The sequence below is a fragment of the Phyllobates terribilis genome, unplaced genomic scaffold (genome assembly GCF_046119375.1).
Source record: "Phyllobates terribilis strain yellow unplaced genomic scaffold, ASM4611937v1 Scaffold_3__8_contigs__length_932513732, whole genome shotgun sequence".
Taxonomy (NCBI): Eukaryota; Metazoa; Chordata; class Amphibia; order Anura; family Dendrobatidae; genus Phyllobates; species Phyllobates terribilis.
This window is the reverse complement of record NW_027362763.1, coordinates 192,882,888-192,905,489: the sequence shown is the minus strand read 5'-3', so window position 1 is coordinate 192,905,489 and position 22,602 is coordinate 192,882,888. Positions and strand designations below refer to the sequence as shown.

At 43.5% G+C, this 22,602-nt stretch overlaps 1 protein-coding gene across 1 annotated transcript in view; it reads right to left on the bottom strand.

Annotated features, from left to right (window-relative positions):
- The window catches only part of DAW1 (dynein assembly factor with WD repeats 1), an 82,453-nt gene that overhangs the window by 15,829 nt on the left and 44,022 nt on the right, over positions 1 to 22,602 (bottom strand). Inside the window, exons 5-9 of the mRNA XM_073673000.1 lie at positions 19,897 to 20,019; positions 18,955 to 19,054; positions 5,439 to 5,546; positions 2,889 to 2,995; positions 1,257 to 1,359 (exon numbers count right to left, since the gene is read on the bottom strand). Coding sequence (XP_073529101.1) covers positions 1,257 to 1,359; positions 2,889 to 2,995; positions 5,439 to 5,546; positions 18,955 to 19,054; positions 19,897 to 20,019 — 541 coding nt within the window. The remainder of the gene's footprint in view (positions 1 to 1,256; positions 1,360 to 2,888; positions 2,996 to 5,438; positions 5,547 to 18,954; positions 19,055 to 19,896; positions 20,020 to 22,602) is intronic.

Genomic DNA, 22,602 nt, shown 5'->3' with positions numbered 1-22,602 from the left:
GGTGCTTATCACAGACGGGGGCAGAGTCAGACCAGAGCTCACAGGGTGCAGCTAGTCACAGCAATGTGATCACAATGTGATTAAACCTTCAATCTAAATAAACAACACCACACAGCTGGACATGTGACACATCGTTGAGTTCATTGTTTTAACCCCCTACCTCAAGCTGTCCTCAGATTACATAGAAAAACCTGCTGACAGATTCCCTTTAAGCCACCACTTTTTCATCATTTTTTTAGGTTATTCCAAAAAAATATTATTTTTTTTAAGTAAAATGGAAAAAGACAAGGACCCTGGATATGTCCCTGAAATATATTCTGTGGTCCATATTAATATCCACTTGTATCACCTGAAATTGACTTCCTATGTTGCAGCCTTATCGTTGCACTTCATAAATTGACCCCATCGCCATAACTGTAGTCAATGCTGTTACTATTAGTATTGACTGAAACCTCAATAAGAACTCCAGCCTTCAGTCCTGTTCTGCTTCAGAACCAAATTGTATTTTTCGGTAAATTAAGCGAGCTATAAAGTTTCATGATATTGCATAAAGTCGTGTCAATCAGGATTTCAGAATCAGGTTTCTGCTTCAATTCTGACTGAATGTCAATAACTATTAATATCCAGATTTCATTATAGAGATTAGAAAAATATGGTATTTTCTTCCAGAAAAAGCTTCACTCTTGTTAAAGGGCTCCATCTGGTATTTCAGCTGATGGATCTGTACGGCGATACCAGACACAGCCCATGGATAGGAGTTGCGCTATTTCTGCAAAAGAAACTAAGTTGGCATCCTATAAATCATACTTCAAGTGCAACGCTGTATCCTTGGATATCATATGTTTTCTTCGCCATCGTGGTAAATCCATATGGGTATGTGCATACATTTATATGGTAAGCGTTCTAGCAAATCAAACACTAACATGTAAATTGTCCTGGCTTCTCCTCCGATACATGAATAGAACATTTTTGATGTGCACTCATAGCAGTAAACACATCAGTTATGCACAGGATATTGCATTTTACTTATTTATAAGGTACGTCGCTGGGACAGGTGCTGAGATCTGAAGCAATGACAGCAAAGCAGCCGTAACGCTGGACTGGAAATATTACAAGCTGCAAATCAATGTCGATAGCATTTAACTAATAGGGGTTTAACCTGTGGATATAGTGTACGAAAAACCCCATAATCTGCAGTATTTGGATTATTTTTCCATTATATGGCGATATGAGTGTAGAATAATAAATGCCCTTACCCTGCAGGTCTTATCCATTGAGGCTGTGGCTATTAGAGAACAGTCCCAGTTGAACTGAGCGCTGCTGATCTCTCCACGATGTCCGATGAGGGGGTGAACTTTCCTGAGTACAAGAAACAAACATAGTCTGACATCAAGGTAGTTAAAAGACTGGGAGTAAGGCAAAGTAATATGGAGGAGGGCATGGTTTGACACCTGTCTGGCTGCACATCTACTGTTATATGCTAGGAGACAATTCAGCTTGAGGCCTCGTTCACACTGGCCTATAATACGGAGGAGTGCAATGTGAGGAAACATCACATTGCACTCTGACCAATGTTAGTAAATGAGCCACTGCTCATCTGCAAGTTTTTAGGAAGAAATCGCGGCATGCTGTGAGTGAATGCGAGAATCGGATTGCACTCGCCAATGCAGGTCAATGGGTGCGAGAAATAAAAAATCAGATGCCATACGACCTATGCGTGTGCCGCCCGATTTTTACGCACACATCTGAAAAGGAAACCTGACATTTCATCACCCAAGTACAGCAAATTCACAGCCTGAACCATCAAAATAAATAGGATAGATGTCCAGCAGATATTTAATGTCACAAGACTCCTACATATAGTAAACTTGCACCCTTTAGTGCCTTTCATGTGGCACTAAAGGGTGTTTAGCCTTATTTAACTTATTAAATAAATAAATAATTTTTAAAAAATTACGTGGGGTCCCCCCCTATTTTTGATAGTCAGCCAAAGTAAAGCAGACCGCTGTGGGCTTAGGAAGGTCCCTGGTTATCGGGCAGTGCCAATTCTGGCGCTTTGCCCGGCTCTTCCCGAATTGCCCTGGTGTGGTGGCAATCAGGGTAATGGTAATCTGGGTTGATCAAAACATCTTTTCTGTGATGTTTTTTTTAATTTATGCCTTGACGCCGATTGTGAGCTTGCGTATTTTCGCCAAAATATCGACCAATACCTCACGTTATGTATTTATATTATACATTATTTTCATCTTTTTATTGAACATTTTTTTGCAGGATGCAGCCAGGCCCTTTAGTGTTGGTTGGGTGAATTGGGGAGAGAACAGCATCATGTAGGGACAGGGACCCTAATTCCAGTGATGAGTCATTTGCTCGGCTGCTTGCTGCAGTTTTGATAAAATTCATGTTTTCTCTGCTGCAGTCCTACCAGTTCTCTAAATGCTGAGCTCTGTATAATACCGCCCACACCATTCATTGGCAGCTTTCTGTGTACACTGTGCATAGCCAGAAAGCTGCCAATCAGTGGTGTGGGTGGGCTTACACAGAGCTCATGAATATGTAGGACTGCATGACAGCAGGTTTACTAGTCTTCTAGTGATAATCTCCTGTTGATAAACACTGAAGTTGACAGAACTAGAAGTGACATATCACTGGAATCAGGGTCTCTCTCTCTACATTATGCTACTCGCTGATTAGGTGGCAAAAACCTGATGACAAATTCCCTTTAAAGAACCTTCAGTATCACCAGCTTTAAGGACACATAAAACAATGATATACAATGATTGCTACATCTGCAGCTCCAATACTGCTGGCTATTTCACAGCAGTCTCTCAATTTCTACCAGCCGTCATTGCCCAACGTGTAATCGAGATTCTGCCCACATAGCACTGTACCTGCCGGAAGGAATGTCCCATACCGATACTGTATGATCAAAGGAGCCTGTGATCAGCCGGTCGCCGGTTGTGTTAAATGATAAAGAAATTATTTCTGCTGAGTGTCCCTGGAGAGGAAAAAAAATGAAGAGAACCAAATATTAAATAGCTGTGCAAAAAAGTTATATATTAATCCTAAGCAATGTCGGCAGCTCCGTCACAAGGTATTCCTGCAGTACATATATAAAATGCTCTGAGTGGACCTATTGCATTTATCTGTGGTTATTCCCTAGAGCAGGGTTCCCCAACTCCAGTCCTCAAGGCCCACCAACAGGTCATGTTTTCAGGATTTCCTTAGTATTACACAGGTGATAATTGCATCACCTGCACAGGCAATAATTCCATCACCTGTGCAATACTAAGGAAATCCTGAAAACATGACCTGTTGGTGGGCCTTGAGGACTGGAGTTGGGGAACCCTGCCCTAGAGGTCTGAGCTCAGAGTATCCTGATAACTAATGTGGAATTGGACGCCAGTGTGAACGCATTAGAATAGCAATGTTCCTTCTCAGTAAAGACCTGGAGATTGCCCTCGTTCTCTTTATTCGCATGTGAACAGCATGCTATGTGCACAGGTATACACAAAACCTGTGTTCTGGTTTAGTAACAATAGGACAGCATTAACAAGCTCGGCTTTCACCATCTATCCAAAATGTTATTTTGTACCTAGAGGTTTTGTGTTAGGGCTACATATGAAGGTGGAGAGGACATCAGCAGTCTGCGCCTTCCCAAATGTCTCTCAACTACTGAAGTCAAATGTTTGGAGATCCAATGGACTGTCTCGATAAATATTTCATGCCTCTGTTTTACACCAATAGCTAAGACAGCATTGAATTGTCCCCAACACCGGAAAAAGACAGCTTTAAAGGGGTTGTCCAGGCTTAAGCTACAAGTCTGCAGTCACTCTATATGACTGCAGACTTGTGAATCTTCACATCGCGTGCACTATGAGGATTCTCCGGTGCCACATTCCGACTAGACATGAGCAGCCTCGCCCAATGCAAGTGTACTGAGCGTGGCCGGAAGTAGTCTAGTAGGAATGCGACAGGGAGCATGCATATCGCATACTTATGGCCATTTCCAGCACTGGAGAATCCTTGCAGTGCACGCGATGAGAGGACAACCCCTTTAAGAACCAAGTCATGGCAAAAAGATTGGTAGAACCCTGGTTTAGCAGCCATGTCAGTAGTCTGTGACCACCAGGCCAGAGCCCTGCAAAAATTCAAGGAAAAGGGAGCTCCAGCTGTTTTCCAATTAAAATGGTAAACTTTATTCCAACATCTTTAAAATTCTCCAGTATTTCCAAATAGATTGCATCGTTTTCCTACACGTTTCAGACCATAACTTATTCATGGATGAACATGAGTCACAATTTTAATGTTGGAATAAAGTTTACCATTTTAACTGGAAAAGGGCTCGACCTTCCTTTTCCTTGAATCTTCACTCAACTAGGAATGGCTTTCTCTGTGCCGAGAATTTCTCAATAGCATCCACAGGGGTGAGCTGGCATCCATTCCTTTTCAGAGCCCTGCGAACCTTCTCTTACCTGCCGGTATCCCTGGTGCTTCATCAGGCGTACATCACAGTAAAATGGTGACATCACACCAGGTATCCTATTCAGAAGGGGCATCCGGGATACCGGCAGGTAAGAGGAGCAGGGCTCCGGTCAGTGATCCCCTGACCTACCAGTAGCTGCTTTGCATTAGAAATTAGCTCTCTTCCCATTGACTATAATTCTACTCACAGGACATAAATCTCTTCCCATGAACATCTATGGGATTTACAGAAAAATCTGAATATGAAATGCTCAATCCTTCCACTGAAGCCGATGCAGCAAGTGACCACTTTGCATTGGCAAACAAGTGTTAGGAACAGGTACATATATTATCTCTTGTGCCCAAAGGCATTTATTGTACATACCTTGTGGATAAAATAGTAAAACTTTCATATGGGCATACGCTATTAACTTTTATTTCTACAATTTCCCAATATTTTATGTAAAGCACATTCAACCCAAATTGTTGGAGCTCGCAGAATACACTGTATACTTTCAGTGGAAGTAATATAAATGTATAACCACAGAGCGACTGCACCGCCTGCTACCGCGCTGTCACAAATCTACCATCCCAGCCTGTGTTGCCAAGTTACAGTGTCCATAAAGTACCACACGAAAACAGCAATAAGAAGTTTAATTGCTCTTATGGACGGAGTACTCGACACAAAAGAAGGCGACGTAAAAGAAAAGTATTTCAGACGTTCATCTCTGCTGTCAGATAAGAGGCAAGTGGGTGTTCAGCTGGAAACCTTCACCTAAATAACACTTGAGGGGAGAACAGAAGTAAAGAAGTTGTTTTTATGCTCCTGTAATGGAAGTTGTATATAATGAAGACTGCCCTGGTGTCTGGAAATAACAACTACTACTTGTACTCCATGTCCGTCTGTTCTATAATGCATCACTGACAGGGCCATTATGTGCCAGAAAATATGGCCGTCAACTCGGCTCTGAACTTACACTTAAGGTGAGCGCCTCTTCTCCGCTCTTTATATCCCACAGTTTTGCTGTCGTGTCCATGCTTCCAGTTGCTACCAGGGTACTTTGAGGGTTAAATGCAAGACAAACCTGGAAAAAGGAAGGTTTTACATCATCAGATATCCTTCATCAGATAGGTTATAAAGCAGTCATTAAAACAAGGCTGGACTAAACACAGTCACTGAGTCCCTATAATGACCAAAAAGTCACAGCTGGTGAACAGGACTCACTGAAAACCCTGCAAGTATGCCCTGGAAATGTGGCAGCAAATAGAAGTGAGTGATGACAGGACATTCTGCTGGAACAGCTCACGAGGCACGCTCCGCCAATGAGGGTTGTACTAGCCACGGGGGATGCTCCTCCTTCAAGGGATGCCCTGCCAGCACCACCCACGACAACTACAAGAGATGCAATGCTGGCAGTGTCCACGAGGGAAGCTCCACCTACAAAGAATGCTCTGCCAGCACCGCTCACAAGGGACACTTTTCCAGCACCACCCACGAGGGATGCACCACCACTGAGGGTCACTCCACCTACAAGAGATGCAATGCTGGCACTGCTCACAAGGGACGCTTTGCCAGCCCACAAGAGACGCTCCTCTTACAAAGGATGCTATGCCAGCACAGCCCACGAGGGATACGCCACCAATGAGGGACACTCCACCTAAAAGGGACGCAATACTGACAATGCCCATGAGGGACGCTCCACCTATAAAGGATGCTCTGCCAGTACTGCCCACGAGGGATGTGCCACCAATGAGGAATATTTCACCTACAAGGGACGCAATGTCTGTACCGCCCACGAGGGACTCTTCACCAGCCCATAAGCGATGCTCCTCCTACAAAGGATGCTCTGCCAGTACTTCCTATGAGGGATGCTTCGCCAGCACAGCCCACGAGGGATGCGCCACCAATGAGGGACACTCCACTTACAATATACGCAATGCTGGCAGAGCCCACGAGGGACGCTCCACATACAAAGCATTCTCTGCCAGTACAGCCCACAAGTGACGCTCCACTTACAAGGGATGCACCACCCATGAGGGATTCTCCACCTATAAGGATGCTCTGCTGACACCAAGCTATGTGGGACGCTCCACCAGCATGCTTTATAATGGAAGCTCTGGCAGTATAGATTACGAGGGACACTATGTTCGCACTGTTTATGATGGATGCTTTGCCAATGCTGTTACTTAGTGAGGAGCTGCCAGCACAGTTTATTGGAACTCGAGGGCTATGTCCATATTGTGTTTTTGACATGTCAATTGCTCTAATGGAGCCTCCATCAGAAGCCCTGAAAAACAGGATTTGAATCACCATGGAGGCCATAATGAGGCATCTGGGAGTCACTCTGCGCTCTGTCTGGCATAAGTTTCGTCAGTGACTGTCTTTCTGATCGAATGCACTTTTGTGCAGTGAACCCAGCCTAAGCTGATCCGCAATATAAAAGCGCTAACACTATCTCTCAAAATGTGATCTCTAGCTATTGTAGATGTGATTTATAATGCCATTCTTCCGATGTGATTTGTAATTTCTACAGCTGGTTATCTGATTCAATTGTGACAAAGATAAAATACATGAATGTGTCGAGCGCTGGTTCCCATTCAGACTCATCTGTTTCATGGATTAGCTGTGTTACTGTAACATCTATTGTTGACTTAAATGGATAATAGCCTGGCAAAGAGATATCTGTGTCATGGTTTCTCAGAGAGCACATTCACATTCTAAAAAACATAGAAAATATTTGATAGACTATAAAAAGAAAAAAAACAAAACATAAAATATTTGATTTTAGGTTTGCTCCCTGTTAATATAGATGACAAGTATTCTGTTGTCTGAACCACAATAGTCTGAGACAATGAAAATGTAGAGAAAATTAAAGAGCTGTCACATGCCTGATAATAACTTTCTGATATTTAATAATAAAAAAGCATTAAAATGTGTAATAATAATGTGATGATATCTAGAGTGGTAAAAAAACTGTAGGAGAACAAGGGCACAAGACCATTGAGTGATACCCATTTGGGTGCAAGGAAAGTAAGTAAGTGCGTTTTACAGTACCAGAAAAAGCTATGAGACTTCAGAAATCTCATGCACACGTACTGAGTTTTTTTTCTGACTGATTTGGAAAACTGCTGTGTTTTTGAAAAATGCAGCATGTCACTTTAAGCATTTTGCAGTTCTTTTGCAGCGTTATTTTCACCCACAGAAAGCAATGGGTAAGTTCAAAAACAGAGCAGAAAATGCAGGTATCAGGTTTGCTGCGTTTTTGGTGCAAAAACCTAAGGAAGTTGTATCAGCTTTTTTTTTGGTTCACTAAACTTTATCAGCATGCACAAGAGACAATCAAAAAATGCAGCAAACATGCAGTAAACCCTTCTTTTTGTAAGCAGTTTCTTTATTGGCAAGAAAGCAGGTTTTGCCTGCAGAAAAAAAATGCAGCAAAAATGCAACGCGTGAACATAGCCTTACTGTTTTCTACGTCCAAAATATAATTCTGAGGCCAGGATTATCTGAAGTTACTGTATTTATATACATTAGAAGACGAGAAGAGGGCTTGTCTATTGCCCTATGATAGACTACATGCTATTTTAGGACAGTCTGGAACATGTATCTAATAGTAAAACACGGCTTTGGGTCACTTACTGGGCTGAATGATGCTCTTTTGCAACAATAATTGTTTTATCTGCTGCAGCTCTGCTAGTCCTCTCGTTGATAAGCTCTGTATAACCCCACCTACACCACTGATTGACAGCTTTCTGTGTACACTGTGCATAGGCAGAAAGCTGACAATCAGTGTTGGGGTGGAGTTATACAAAGCTCATGAATATTGAGGATTACATAACAAGAGGTTAAAGGGGTTGTCCACTACTTGGACACCGCCCTCTGATTCCCCATGGTTGGTCCTTTTAAAATAAAAAAGCTTATTCTCACCTCCCATGCTGGCGCCATTCCGGCACTCGGCACTCTCTCTCCTGGGGCTCACGTTAGGGTGTTACATTACGCGATCCCAGCGCCCAATCATTATCAGCTTCACTGTCCCCAACTTCGTACATATAAGTAATCAACAGTAAGTGAGAGGTGCGGCTGGCCGCAAACTTCCTGTTAATTACATATATGTCTGAAGGCGGGGACAGTGAAGCCGACAATGATTGGGCGCAGGCCTCAATGCAGGGCCGGCTCCACGTTTTTGTGGGCCCTGGGCGAAAGAGTCTCAGTGGGCCCCTTTAACACATACCACGATTCATGATGCACAGATACCGCAGAGAAATATAAATATATATATATATATATATATATATATATATATATATATATGTATATATATATATATATATATATATATATATATATATATATATATATATATATATATATATATATATATATATATATATATAGTACAGACCAAAAGTTTGGACACACATTCTCATTTAAAGATTTTTCTGTATTTTCATGACTATGAAAATTGTACATTCACACTGAAAGCATCAAAACTATGAATTAACACATGTGGAGTTATATACTTAACAAAAAAGTGTGAAACTGAAAATATGTCTTATATTCTAGGTTCTTCAAAGTAGCCACCTTTTGCTTTGATGACTGCTTTGCACACTCTTGGCATTTCCCCCCACATAATGCCCCACGCAGGCTGTTCCCCCCACATAATGCCCCACACAGGCTGTTCGCCCCATATAATGCCCCATGTAGGATTTCACCTCCCCTTATAATGCCCCATGCAGGATGTCACCCCCCCCCCTTATAATGCTCCATGCATGATGTCACACCCCCCTCGCTTATAATGCCCCATGCAGGATATCACACCCTCCCAACCCCAAAATCAAATACTCACCTCACTCCTCACCTGCTGCCGCTGCTTCGGACTCCTCACGAGCGCCGGAGGCTTCCTGCTCTGCACTGTGACAGCTCAGGAGAGAGCGCGGTAGAAAGACGTCACCGCGCCCTCTGACCTGAGACGTCACAGTGCAGCAGCTGCGGAAGAGACCGGAGCTGCAGCGGAGGCACGGGTAAAAGTAAGTATTGTGCAGGGTGCCGGAGCCCTGAGCAAGCGGGGGAGAGCGGGCGCTGGCACCGCTCTCCTCCGCTCACGGGTCCCATAGCGTGGCGGGGTGCCCGACGGCGAGTGGGCCCCCCCACTTGCTCGGGTGCTGACGCCGGCCCTGCCTCAATGTGACCTAACAACCTCACGAGAGCCCCAGGAGAAAGAGTGCTGCCGACACCGCTGGAATGGCGCGGGCACGGGAGGGGAGGATAAGATTTTTATTTTAATGAGGCCAAACATGGGGAACCAGAAGGGCTTGTCCAAGTAGTGGACAACCCCTTTAACATTGAAAGGACTAGAAGATAAAGCAGTGAGCAGAAACCCAGTGAGCAGGAAACACTATTCAGTCTGTACTTTCAGACGGGGCAGCAAAAACCAGATGACAAATTCTCTTTAATCATTTACCAGACCCAACTCTCTACATTTTGATGCGCCTGTGCCTTGAATCGAAGCCCAATCCCATTCATTTTAATAGGACTGAGCTGCACAGGCACTAGAAAATGTATTGAGTTGTGCTCAGTAATCAATGAAATGAATGAAGAACACACTGAAGCGCAGCAGCTCCTTCCATAAGTACATTAGTCAGACCCCATCAATCTAATATTGGTGTTTTACCATAAGTATAATCCTTCAATGTCAAAGTCTTGAAGAACCCCTTTAATATGTACCTTCAAATGAAAAGAAAAAGTCAATTGACTTTTAAACTTTGTATTTACTGTATAATGTACTGGCACTTATAGAACGTTTAATGGTTTTACAATGTAAAATGTAATACAATTTACAGGGAACCTATCAGCATATTTTTACATGTGAATAAGTGGTATGGCTGTACAGGCACTTGTACCCCTATAAAGATGATAACTTCTTTGCAAAGAAGGGTCATGAGAAACCTAATATACACATGTGGTCAAAATTGCTGGTACCCCTTGTTTAATGAGAGAGAAACCCACAATGGTCCCAGAAATAACTTGAATCTGACAAAAGTACTAAATTAAAAATCTATGAAAATGAACAAATGAAAGTCAGACATTTCTTTTCAATCCTACTTCCACAGAATTTAAAAAAAGATTAAACTTATGAAATCGGCCTGGACAGAAATGATGGTTCTTCTTAACTTAATATTTTGTTGAACAACCTTTTGAGGCAATCACTGCAAACGATTCCTGTAACTGTCAATGAGACTTCTGCACTAGTGTTGAGCGAACATGCTCGACACTGCTCAGTACTCGCCCGAGCATCACGCTACTCGGGATGTTCGGCGAGCACCGAGCATTTCCGGGTTACTCGGGCGGGAGCTCGGGTCTCCGCCCTGCATGTTTGTCGCTCTTTACAGAGCCAATGAACATGCAGGGATTGCCAGCCAGTCACTGTAATGCCGCAGCCATGTTGTTTGTGGGCATTACAGTGATTGGCTGGCCGCACAGTCACCTCCCAGACGATCAGCCCGTCATGATTGGTGTGTGTGGGTGTCTGTGCGTGTGTCTGCGGGTGTGTGCGGTGTCTGTGCGATGTGTGCGGGTGTGCGCGGTGTCTGTGCAATGTCTGCGAGTGTGTGCGGGGTGTCTGTGCGATGTCTGCGAGTGTGTGCGATGTCTGCGGGTGTGTGCGATGTGTGCGGGTGTGCGCGGTGTCTGTGCGATGTCTGCGAGTGTGTGCGGTGTCTGTGCGATGTCTGCGGGTGTGTGCGTGCAGGCAGACATAGGCCGATGTGACACTACTACTCCCATCGGCCTATGTCTGTCCCCCGTCCACTCGTGCCAGCAGGATCAGCTCGATGGGAGCAGTAGTTCCCATCAGCCTGATCCTGCTATTTAAATTGCCCTACTGTGTCCCCAATAAATTTTAAATACATGTCATTGGTGGCCAGTGGTTACCTACAATAAATTAGTTCATACATTACCTGTCCCCGCCGATCGCCACCTAAAATAAAGTAAAAAATAAAAAACTACACCTATACTCACCTAGACACCCAATTCCCCGAAGCCATCGATCTCCTGTAATAAAATATAAAATAATAAACCACAACCTTATCCTTACCCCTCCGTAGTAGTCCACGAGTGTCCCACGAAGATCTCCAGTTTAGAGCAGCCACATAGAATGTGACCGCTCTGAACCGCCGCCGCCGCTAGAATGATGGGGCCGTAAAGCAGCCCCGTCATTGCATAAGCGGGTTCGCCGGAGTTCAGGCAGCGCAGCTCCGGTTAGCTCCTTTACGGCCCTGCTGTATCGTGAGAAATTCCCACGGTACAGTAGTGCCGTAAAGGAGGTCTCCGGAGCTGCGCTCCCTGAATGCACTCCGGTGACCTCAGTCAGTGGCTCCCGCTGCCGGGAGCGGATGTGTTCCCGGCAGCGTGAGCTTACAGCAGCCATGCACAGCTGTCACCATCTCCAGATGTGACAGCTGTGCATGGGAGATCAGCGCAGGAACGTGGAAAGGTAACTATTTTTTTTAGTAAACTAAGAATTAAATAAAATTGTGTGTTTTATTTCAAATAAATTATTTTTTTCTTGGTGTAGTGTGTGTTTTTTCTTTTTAACACTTTGTAGGTTAGTAATGGGGGTGTCTTATAGACGCCCATCATTACTAACCTGGGCTTCATGGCAGCTGGCGCTGACATGAACCCCAACCCTATTACCCCCTGCCACCGCACCAGGGCAGCGTGGAAGAGCGAGGCTAAGTGCCAGAGTTGGCGCATCCTATGGATGCGCCATTTCTGGGGCGGCTGACGGCTGGTGTTTCTAGCCTGGGAGGGGGCCAGTATTCATGGCACCCTTCCTGGGCTATTAATATCAGCCCCCAGCTGTCTGCCTAGCCTTTGCTAGCTATTAAATAGGGGGTACCCCACGTCATTTTTTGGGGGGGGGGTCCCCCATTTTAATAGCTAGTAAAGGCTAGGTATTCAGCTGGGGGCTGATATTAGTAGTCTGGGAAGCTCCGTGGGTATTACCCACTTCCCAGGCTTCAAACATCTGCCCCAGCCGTCTGCTTAACCTCCGCTAGAGCCTAAAATTATGGGGGATCCCACGCCAATTTTTTTTTTAAATAAATCCTTTATTTTAACACTAAATGACATTTGAGGAGTTAATAAAGATGCAGTCCCTAAATTATTATTTATTTTTTAATTAATTTTTCCCAAAAATTTTGACGTGGGCTTTGCCATATTTTTGTATGCCAGCCAGGTACAGCATCCAGCTTCTATGAACACGCCATTTTCCGGGGTGGCTGCGGACTGCAATTTGCACCGGGGGGGGCCCAGAAAGCTTGGGCCTCCCTGCGCTGCAGATTCCATCCCCCAGCTGCCTAGTTGTACCTGGCTGGACACACAAATAGGGAGAAGCCCCACGTATTTTTTTTTTTAATTATTTCATGAAATTCATGAAATAATAAAGAAAAAAAGGGCTTCCCTATATTGTTGTGTCCGGCCAGGTACAAATAGGCAGCTGGTGGTTGGGCGCAGCCCGTTCCTGCCTGCTGTACCTGGCTGGACACAAATATAGTGCGAAGCCCCACGTCAATTTTTTTTTAACTATTTCAGGAAATTCATGAAATAATTAAAAAAAAATTGACGTGGGGCTTCGCACTATATTTGTGTCCAGCCAGGTACAGCAGGCAGGAACGGGCTGCCCCCAACCACCAGCTGCCTATTTGTACCTGGTTGGACACAACAATATAGGGAAGCCCTTTTTTTCTTAATTATTTCATGAATTTCATGAAATAATTTAAAAAAAAAATACGTGGGGCTTCGCCCTATTTTTGTGTCCAGCCAGGTACAACTAGGCAGCTGGGGGCTGGAATCCGCAGCGCAGGGAGGCCCAAGCTTTCTGGGCCCCACCCGCTGCAAATTGCAGTCCGCAGCCACCCCGGAAAATGGCGCGTTCATAGAAGCGCCATCTTCTGGCGCTGTACCCAACTCATCCAGGGCCCTGGTGCGGTGGCTCACTGGGTAATAAAGGGGTTAAGGCCAGCTTGGCATTATCAGCTGGCCCTAAGCCCGAAATTCATGGGGTCACGCCAATATTAGACATGACCACCATGAATTTCTAGTAAAGTATTTAAAAAAAACACAACACCCAGAAAAAAGTCCTTTAATTGAAATAAACACACAATTCTTTATTGTTCTAAATTAAACTATACTTACCATTACGCCCATTACAGCTGAAGCCAACGATCTCCTGCAATAAAAGAAAAATAATAAAGCAACCTCATCCTTACCTTTCCATGGTTCCCACGACAGCTTCAGCTCTGCTACATCGAGATGACAGGCTGGACCGCAGCAGAACGCTGCCATCCAGCCTGTCATCCCGCAGACACTGAGAAGCGCAGGCATGCTTGCGCTCCTCAGTGTCTCTCTGTGACGGCATAAAGATGAGCCGAGGTCATGTCCAATGAACTCGGCTCACCTCATGCACGTCACTGACAGCGTGGGAAAATTCTCACGCTGAAGTGCTGAGTGCAGGAGAATTCTCCCACGCTGTCAGTGACGTGCATGAGGTGAGCCGAGTTCATTGGACATGACCTCGGCTCATCTTTATGCTGTCACAGCCAGACACTGAGGAGTGGAAGTATGCCTGCGCTTCTCAGTGTCTGCGGGATGACAGGCTGGATGGCAGCGTTCTGCAGCGGTCCAGCCTGTCATCTCGATGTAGCAGAGCTGAAGCTGTCCTGGGAACCATGGAAAGGTAAGGATGAGGTTGCTTTATTATTTTTCTTTTATTGCAGGAGATCGTTGGCTTCAGCTGGAATGGGCGTGACGGTAAGTAGAGTTTAATTTAGAACAATAAAGAATTGTGTGTTTATTTCAATTAAAGGACTTTATTCTGGGTGTTTGTGTATTTTTTTTTAACTTTGACTATGGGGTTAGTAATGGGGGTGTCTTATAGACGCCTCTCCATTACTAACCTGGGCTTGATGTCAGCTGGCATTATAAGCTGACATCAACCCCAACCCTATTACCCCACTGCCACCGCTACAGGGCAGTGGGAAGAGCGAGGCTAAGTGCCAGAATTGGCGCATCCTATGGATGCGCCATTTCTGGGGCGGCTGACGGCTGGTGTGTCTAGCCTGGGAGGGGGCCAATATTCATGGCACCCTTCCTGGGCTATTAATATCAGCCCCCAGCTGTCTGCCTAGCCTTTGCTAGCTATTAAATTAGGGGGGACCCCACGTCATTTTTTTGAGGGGTCCCCCATTTTAATAGCTAGTAAAGGCTAGGTATTCAGTTGGGGTCTGATATTAGTAGCCTGGGAAGCTCCGTGGGTATTACCCCCTTCCCAGGCTTCAAACATCTGCCCCAGCCGTCTGCTTAACCTCCGCTAGAGCCTAAAATTATGGGGAACCCCACGCCAATTTTTTTTTAAATAAATCCTTTATTTTAACACTAAATGACAAGTACAGTAATCAACACTGTCACTGTACTTCATATATATGTGACTGACATGTTTCTATCTATCTAATCTATGTATGATTCTCTATTCCTTCTATTCTAAATTGTCGGGTACCGCTGCTGAATTGCCGGACGGCTTTTTTAAAGAGACGGTGCATGAAAACACTATTATATTTTGAAATAAATCCTTTACACTAAATGACAAGTACAGTAAGCAACACTGTCACTGTACTTCATATATATGTGACTGACATGTTTCTATCTATCTAATCTATGTGTGATGCTCTATTCTTTCTGTTATAAATTGTCGGGTACCGGTGTATGCCGCTGATGAATTGCCGGCTTTTCGTGTAATACATTCTACATTATTCTTAGTTTTTTTTCCTTCATGTAGAATTAACCTACAAGGAAAGAAAGGGTTTATTTTCATTCCGATATTTGTGTCCCATTGACTTGCATTGGTTTCCGGTATCGGACTCGGCGATATACGATACTTTTTGGGTATCGGTCCGATCCAATCCAATACGATATTTCCTGATATCGGAAGGTATCGCTCAACACTATCCTTAACATATTTCACAGGAAAGCACTTTCACTTTCGTTTTTGAACGTTTTATTGTGAGCCTGTAAAAGTGGCTTAATACCTCTGACCACGTTGTTGACAGCAGTGACCTGGGGGTCAGAAATGCTTCCTGGGGCGATCCCCATGCTGTCCCCATGTCATTTGAGCACTGTCACTATCGTTTTGGGCACTTGTTAGGCTTTTAAAAGACTGCCGGGGGAGCCGCCGCAAAAATGCTCGAGTCTCCCATAGACTAACATTGGGCTCGCTGCTCGGGTCGAGCATCCGAGTATCACGGCAAGCTCGGCCCGATCTTCGAGCACCCGAGCATTTTAGTGCTCGCTCAACACTATTCTGCACCTCTCGACAGGTATTTTGGCCCACTCCTCATGAGCAAACTGTTCCAGTTGTCTCGTGTTTGCAGGTTGCCTTTTCCAGACGGCATGTTTCAGCTCTTTCCAAAGATGTTCATTAGGATTTAGGTCAGGGCTCATAGAAGGCCCCCTCAGAATAGTCCAATGTTTTCCTCTTAGCCATTCTTGGGTGTTATTAGCTGTATGTTTTGGGTCACTATCCTGTTGCAAGACCTGCGAGTGAGACCAAGCTTTCTGACACTGGGCAGCACATTTCTCTCTAGAATCCCTTGATAGTCTTGAGATTTTATTGTACCCTACACAGATTCAAGACATAATCTAACACCAAAAAAGGGTAGAGAGGAATGTAACCAAGATCCACTAAGATATATCTGGAGGACACCACTCTCAAACAAAAACAGCCAGAGATATAGCTATTAATGAGAAGAATAAATACATTTTATTATGCATAAGTTATTTTATAGAATGAACAACAAGTAAAAACTTATTGTTAGCGGCTGAGGTGAGGAGCCAAGCTAGGGATGAGATGGAATAACCCAGAGGAAAAAGAGACCATTTCACCAACTTCAGAGTGATCCACACTAGATGTGCCCGGATATATATTCGGACATGCACAACATAGCCTGTGTCCTGCTTATAAGAGAGACACCAGAGCTATATACATAAAGCTCAAAAGCCACAAGGGCATTCAGAAACGATCTTTCAGAGTATGTACAAGATATTTTAACATAGTTCAAATGTGTACAGATCTGATCCTGAAAGACATTACCTTGGGACATATTAGTCGGAAGTGTGGAGGAGCTGCTGTGGACGAAAGGATAGTGTGCCTCAACGCGCGTTTCGCCTGCGTGGCTTCTTCAGGAGGCGTGATTCAAGACACCCTGTGCCAGATGCAGCAAAGCAGCCTCAGAACATAACAAAGCCTCGTCCATGTTTCACAGTAGGGACAGTGTTCTTTTCTTGATATGCTTCATTTTTCCGTCTGTGAACGTAGAGCTGATGTGCCTTACCAAAAACTTCTATTTTTGTCTCATCTGTCCCATAGAACATTCTCCCAGAAGCTTTGTGGCTTGTCAACATGTAGTTGAATGTAGTAGTTGAACATGTAGTAGATGAACATGTAGTTGTAGATAAAATTCCAGTCTGGCTATTTTATGATTTTTTTTTCAACAATGGTGTTCTCCTTGGTCGTCTCCCTTTAAGTCCACTTTGGATCAAACAACGACGGATGGTGCGATCTGACACTGATGTTCCTTGAGCTTGAAGTTCACCTTTAATCTCTTTAGAAGTTTCCCTGGGCTCTTTTGTTACCATTCGTATTATCCATCTCTTTGATTTGTCATCAATTTTCCTCCCGTGGCCACGTCCAGGGAGGTTGGCTACAGTCCCATGGATCTTAAATTTCTTAATAATATGTGCAACTGTAGTCACAGGAACATCAAGCAGCTTGGAGATGGTCTTATAACCTTTACCTTTAACATGCTTGTCTATAATTTTCTTTCTAATCTCCTGAGACAACGCTTTCCTTTGCTTCCTCTGGTCCATGTTGAGTGTGGTACACACCATGTCACCAAACAGCACAGTGAGTATCTGTAGCCCTATATACAGGCCCACTGACTGATTACAAGATTGTAGACACCTGTGATGCTAATTAGTGGACACAACCTGATTTAATATGTCCCTTTTGTCACATTATTTTCAGGGGTACCATTATTTCTGTTCAGGCCTATTTCATGAGTTAAATTTTTTTTAAATTCTGTGGAAGCAGGGCTGAAAAGCAATGTCTGACTTTCATTTGTTCATTTTCATAGATTTTTAATTTATTATTACTTTTGTCAGATTCAAGTTATTTCTGCGACCATTGTGGGTTTTTCTTTCATTAAACGAAGGCTACCAACAATTTTGACCACGTGTGTAGAAGCCATATGCAAATCAGGATGGAAGTGCACTGGGGGCGTGTCTGTGCGCTTGGACGGTTTCTTCCAAGTGCACCTCCAGCCTGATTTCTACTTGTCTTCTACACTAGATCTCTCATGACTGGCACATCGCATTTCTACAAAAAAGGTGTAGGGGTAAAAGCACCTACACAGCTCTACTACTACTTCATAAGTAAAAACGTGCAGACAGGTTCCCTTTAAGTTGGACTGATATATTAATTAAAAACAAAACTTAGTAAATGTTCAGTAGGTCTGTGTAGTTGGGAAATTATACCTAGGTATATTAAAATCAATACCGAAAAATATATGTGAAAAGAAGCAGAAAAGGCAATAGGGCTTAATTGTGTGTAACACACATCTGGCTCAGGGGACACCGACAGGCAGCTCAGCAATAAAGATAGGCCTGCTGCACGATTCATTCTGATATACTGACAGATCTTTACTATGACGCAAAGGCCTTCTTAAAAAAGCCTCAGGTGAATGCCTTTAAATAGGAAAAGATTATACTGACTCATTAATTTCACGTCGTGTTGATTACACTGATAATAAAAAATGCTTTATATATAGAAATGAGCAGCGCTACATGAAGCAGTGCGTATCTGTCCCAAGGGGAGTGTGGTGAGAAAGAGGACCTTGGCAAGGAAGCAGCAGCTGCTTTATTGTGGAGTGCGTTTAGGTTGGCACTATAGCAGTAGTGGCACTGCTTGGGACAACCCCTATGTTTCCCCCAGCATAATAATAACACCTATACGCTCCTCCAGTGCTGGCGCTGTTCCAGCGGTGTTGGCACTGGCTCTCCCGCGGATTCTCTCCTACGAACGTAATTGACTGCGGCTGTTCTCTTACTTCCTCCAGATGTCTTCATTTGTCCGAAGGCGGGGAGAGTGGAGTCAGCGCTGACTGTCAGCAGGGATTGTTATGTCACGCGAGCTCCGGGAGAGCCAATGCTGAAACAGCCCCAGGACTGGAGGCGGGTACAGGTGTTATTATTTTACAGGGGGAAAACATAGGGATTCAGAAGGGCTTGTTTGAGTAGTGGACAACCCCTTTAGCCATTTTTTTGGGCAACGGTTGACACTGCATATCTGCATGACAGCTGACATTTAGAAGCATTTCTGCCCAGCACTGATACATATCAATGTTGAGGAAAAGTAATTTAGGGGGGGGGGGGGTACTTACTATTTCTGCAGTGTGTCCCTTGAAGGTATGATAACACTTCCCAGTCTCTGCACTCCATAACTTGCAGGTCTTATCGAAGGATCCAGTGGCTATTTTATCTCTGTTGAGAAAGTTGAGATTTTACTTTTCCACATTTGCTTAACCTTTAATCCAGGGGTTGGGAATCTTTTTTTTTTTTGCCAAGGGCCATTTGGATATTTTTACCATCTTTCGGGGGGCGTAATCTTTTACTGCACGCGCCTCAACATTCAGTAGTGAACACTGCCTGCGCATGCTCATTCAGCAAAAAGAAATGAATGGTCAGGTGGCCGGCAAAATGCAGCTGCGGGCACAAGTATTGCGGTCCCCTGGAATCTGCCGGGGGGGCGGATAAAATATCATCGAGGACCGTAAACGGCACGTGGGCCTGAGGTCGCCCACCCTTGTTTAATCTCTTATATCCAAGTCCCAGGTTTGCTGTTCAGTAAACTAAAAAATGGCTAATACCCCAACTACTATATAGATGCATGGATGCAAGTGAAAGATGGTCATATGCTACAATTAAAGAGTATAAGCAGTTCCTGGCAACTACTGTGCTAAGGGGGGAAAAATTCAATGCCACTTGCTTCAGATAATCTGATATAAGAAAAAAAGGACACAAATTTATAAATAGTCTTAAATAAAATTATTCTACAACTGTTTTGTGTCTACAGCTCCCATACAGGTTCATGTGTCTCCATGGTTACAGATTACAAAGAAACCTGTGTAGCCAGATCATCCAATCAAATAGGCAGGGTTACTCAAGACTTCCCTTGGAGCGTTAAACATTGGTATACAAAAAAGTAAAGATGTTTAAGATATCTTGAGATAACAGAAATTTGTATCAGCGAAAATTGAGAAAAAAAAAGTTGGCAAAAGTTGCAATATTGTAATTTTTAAGACTGAATTGGTCTCTTCTCTTACCCGTAGGGGTTATTAAACTGGATGGCATAGACCACATTTCGATGTCCTTCCAAGGTGTGTAGCTCCTCTCCTGAGGCTGTGTCCCAGACTTTACATGTGCGGTCATAACTGCCGGTAATAAAACTACACACAAAAAATAGATTATGTTACATTTTTTAATAAAGCAAAAAGCAACATTCTCTGTGATTCACTAATACGTTTAGCGCATTCACACTGTGGGCATTTCACAGAGAAATATCAACTATAAAAAAAACAAAGTGTAGACACACTGCAGTAAGTAGATAGATAGTAAAGCATGTAAAAAAAACATAGGGTACTTAGTTGACACTATTTCTATCAAAAAAGCGTGAAAACCATCCCCAGTGAATATTTTCACCTTTGCTTCAGTTTCTTGTACTCCGCACATTTGGGAATGTGGCCGCCTCCTTGTTCTCTGCAGCTTATAGGGAATCTGTCAGTAGGATCCACCCTCCTAAGCCGTCTGTACGGAGGTCATAGGAAGCTGAATAACATGATACCTTCATATCTGTGATCTGATATCTTATTCCATAGAAATCCACGTTTTTCTTAATATGTAAATGAGCTGTTAAGATCTTTGGGTGGGATACAGATCTCACCGGAATCTGCCTCCAGAGATTATTTTAAATGAAAGGGGCTGTTACCAGTGTGAGACATGTAATGACTGACAGTCTGCTCTCATGATCTACATGTCTCACACTGGCAATGTCCCCTTTCATTTAAAATAATCCCAGGGCAGATTATCTGTGAGATCTATGTCCCACCCATAGATCTTAAGAGCTCATTTACGCATTAAGAAAAAACATGGATTTCTATGGAATAAGACAATGGACCACAGAAATCGAGGTATCATTTTATTCAACTTTCTATGACCTACATGCCCATATAGACGGCTTAGGACGGTGGATCCTACTGACAGATTCCCTCAGCTTTCCTCATGCAGATGTCAAACACCGTCAGGCACAGGTCCTCTCCCCCTCTATTCTGAGGCCCTGTGCCACATAGCGAGGCGAGTTACTAGAGTTAGGGACCATACTGATTAGAACACCTTATTGTGGTGGCTTTGACACTTTTTTGATAAAAAAAAAAGACAACTAATTACCCTATTTTTTTCATGTGTTACCATTTACTTATTGCAGTGTTCCTATGCATTGTTTTCATTCTAGGTTACATTTGTCTGTTATTGGCCACCTTGTATGAGTACCTACACATTACACTTATACTAACAGATGTGCTGGCCTTGGTTGTTAGGTTTTATAAACAACATCCTCATTACTCACCAAGAAGTAAGAATAATGTAGCAATTTTACTGCAAATGGCTAAAGACTCTGTGCAGCCCTATCCAAAAATTATAAAAAATACAGGAAAAATTTAAAATGTAAGGGTCGCACCAAGCTCGTTCTATAGTCAAATGAACAACAGTGACACACAACCTAAGACTTTTCTATCTTCTTTATTAGTGTGTGGATTGTGACTTGAAATAGGGGAATGATAAACCACAGTTCATGTAACTACTAGGCCAATGTTCACACAAAAGAATGGATAGATGTTCTGCAATTTATTTACTGCGCGGTCCTCGCCTGAGGGAGTCCTCTGATGTCACCCCATGTGCCTCCAGACTGTGAGACATAAATCACCTTCCCTGCTGTGTCTTTCAAACTCATCCCACTAGACAAGCAATTTATGTAGCCACAGCCTTGTGCACTTTGTAAGGAGGCAGGAAATAAAATGCCTGTCGCTCGCCCTCTGATCAGCACGTGCATAGGGTAGTAATGGGGACCACTCCATATCCAATACTCGGGTCTTCAGTGGCTAAAACATAACACAAGCTCTGCCGCCATAGCTTTTATCTGATATGGAAGCTGTTCAAATGTCATGTAAAGAGGTATTAAAGGAAAAATCTACATGCAATTGAGTAAAATACTTACAGGGAACCTGTCATGTAAAAAAAAATGCTATTTACCTGCAGATGTGGGGTTAATCTGCAGATAGTGTTTAAGTCAGCCTGACTGGTTTCTGGTGCAGCTGACTCATGCTTAGCGTTTCGGGTTACAAAATGCACGTTTTAACTCATTTTTTTCTTGGTGCTATATGGAGAATATCCTATTTGGACTTTTTTTTTAGCTATTTGACCTGAAAGCCAGACCAGTGCATGCTCCATGCAAAACCCAGACCGTCTATCCGAAAAGGTTTTTATCGGATCACTACTTGAATTGTTGGAGTAGTGAGCTGATTCAATTATTTTTCTTTTTTTTGCACTCTGATTGACAGCCTGTTCTGCACACACACTGCAGAGCGAGCTGTCAATCAAAGTGTCAGGAAGTGAGTACAGCTGTGCTCACTGTATAGTGAGGCAGTGACTGGAAGTGACTGGCTGCAGGGAGGATACAAGATACTTGTGTCCCTGGAGCTGCTGTTACAGATTAGTAGCCCGATAGGATTTAAATGCTATTTAACTATAGATTACCTTGATATCTGCAGGTAAATAGCGCTTTTTGGACATGACAGGTTCACTTTAATTTACTAATTTGTACAGATTTCCAGTCTGACTATATTCACATCTACATGACTTAACAGGATAGATAGCTATTAGTATTTTGTCAGAGGATGAAAACTAATGTAGAAGGTATCCAATGACAATCTGTCTAAGGCCACAGCCCCACTATCAGTATTTGGTCAGTATTTTTT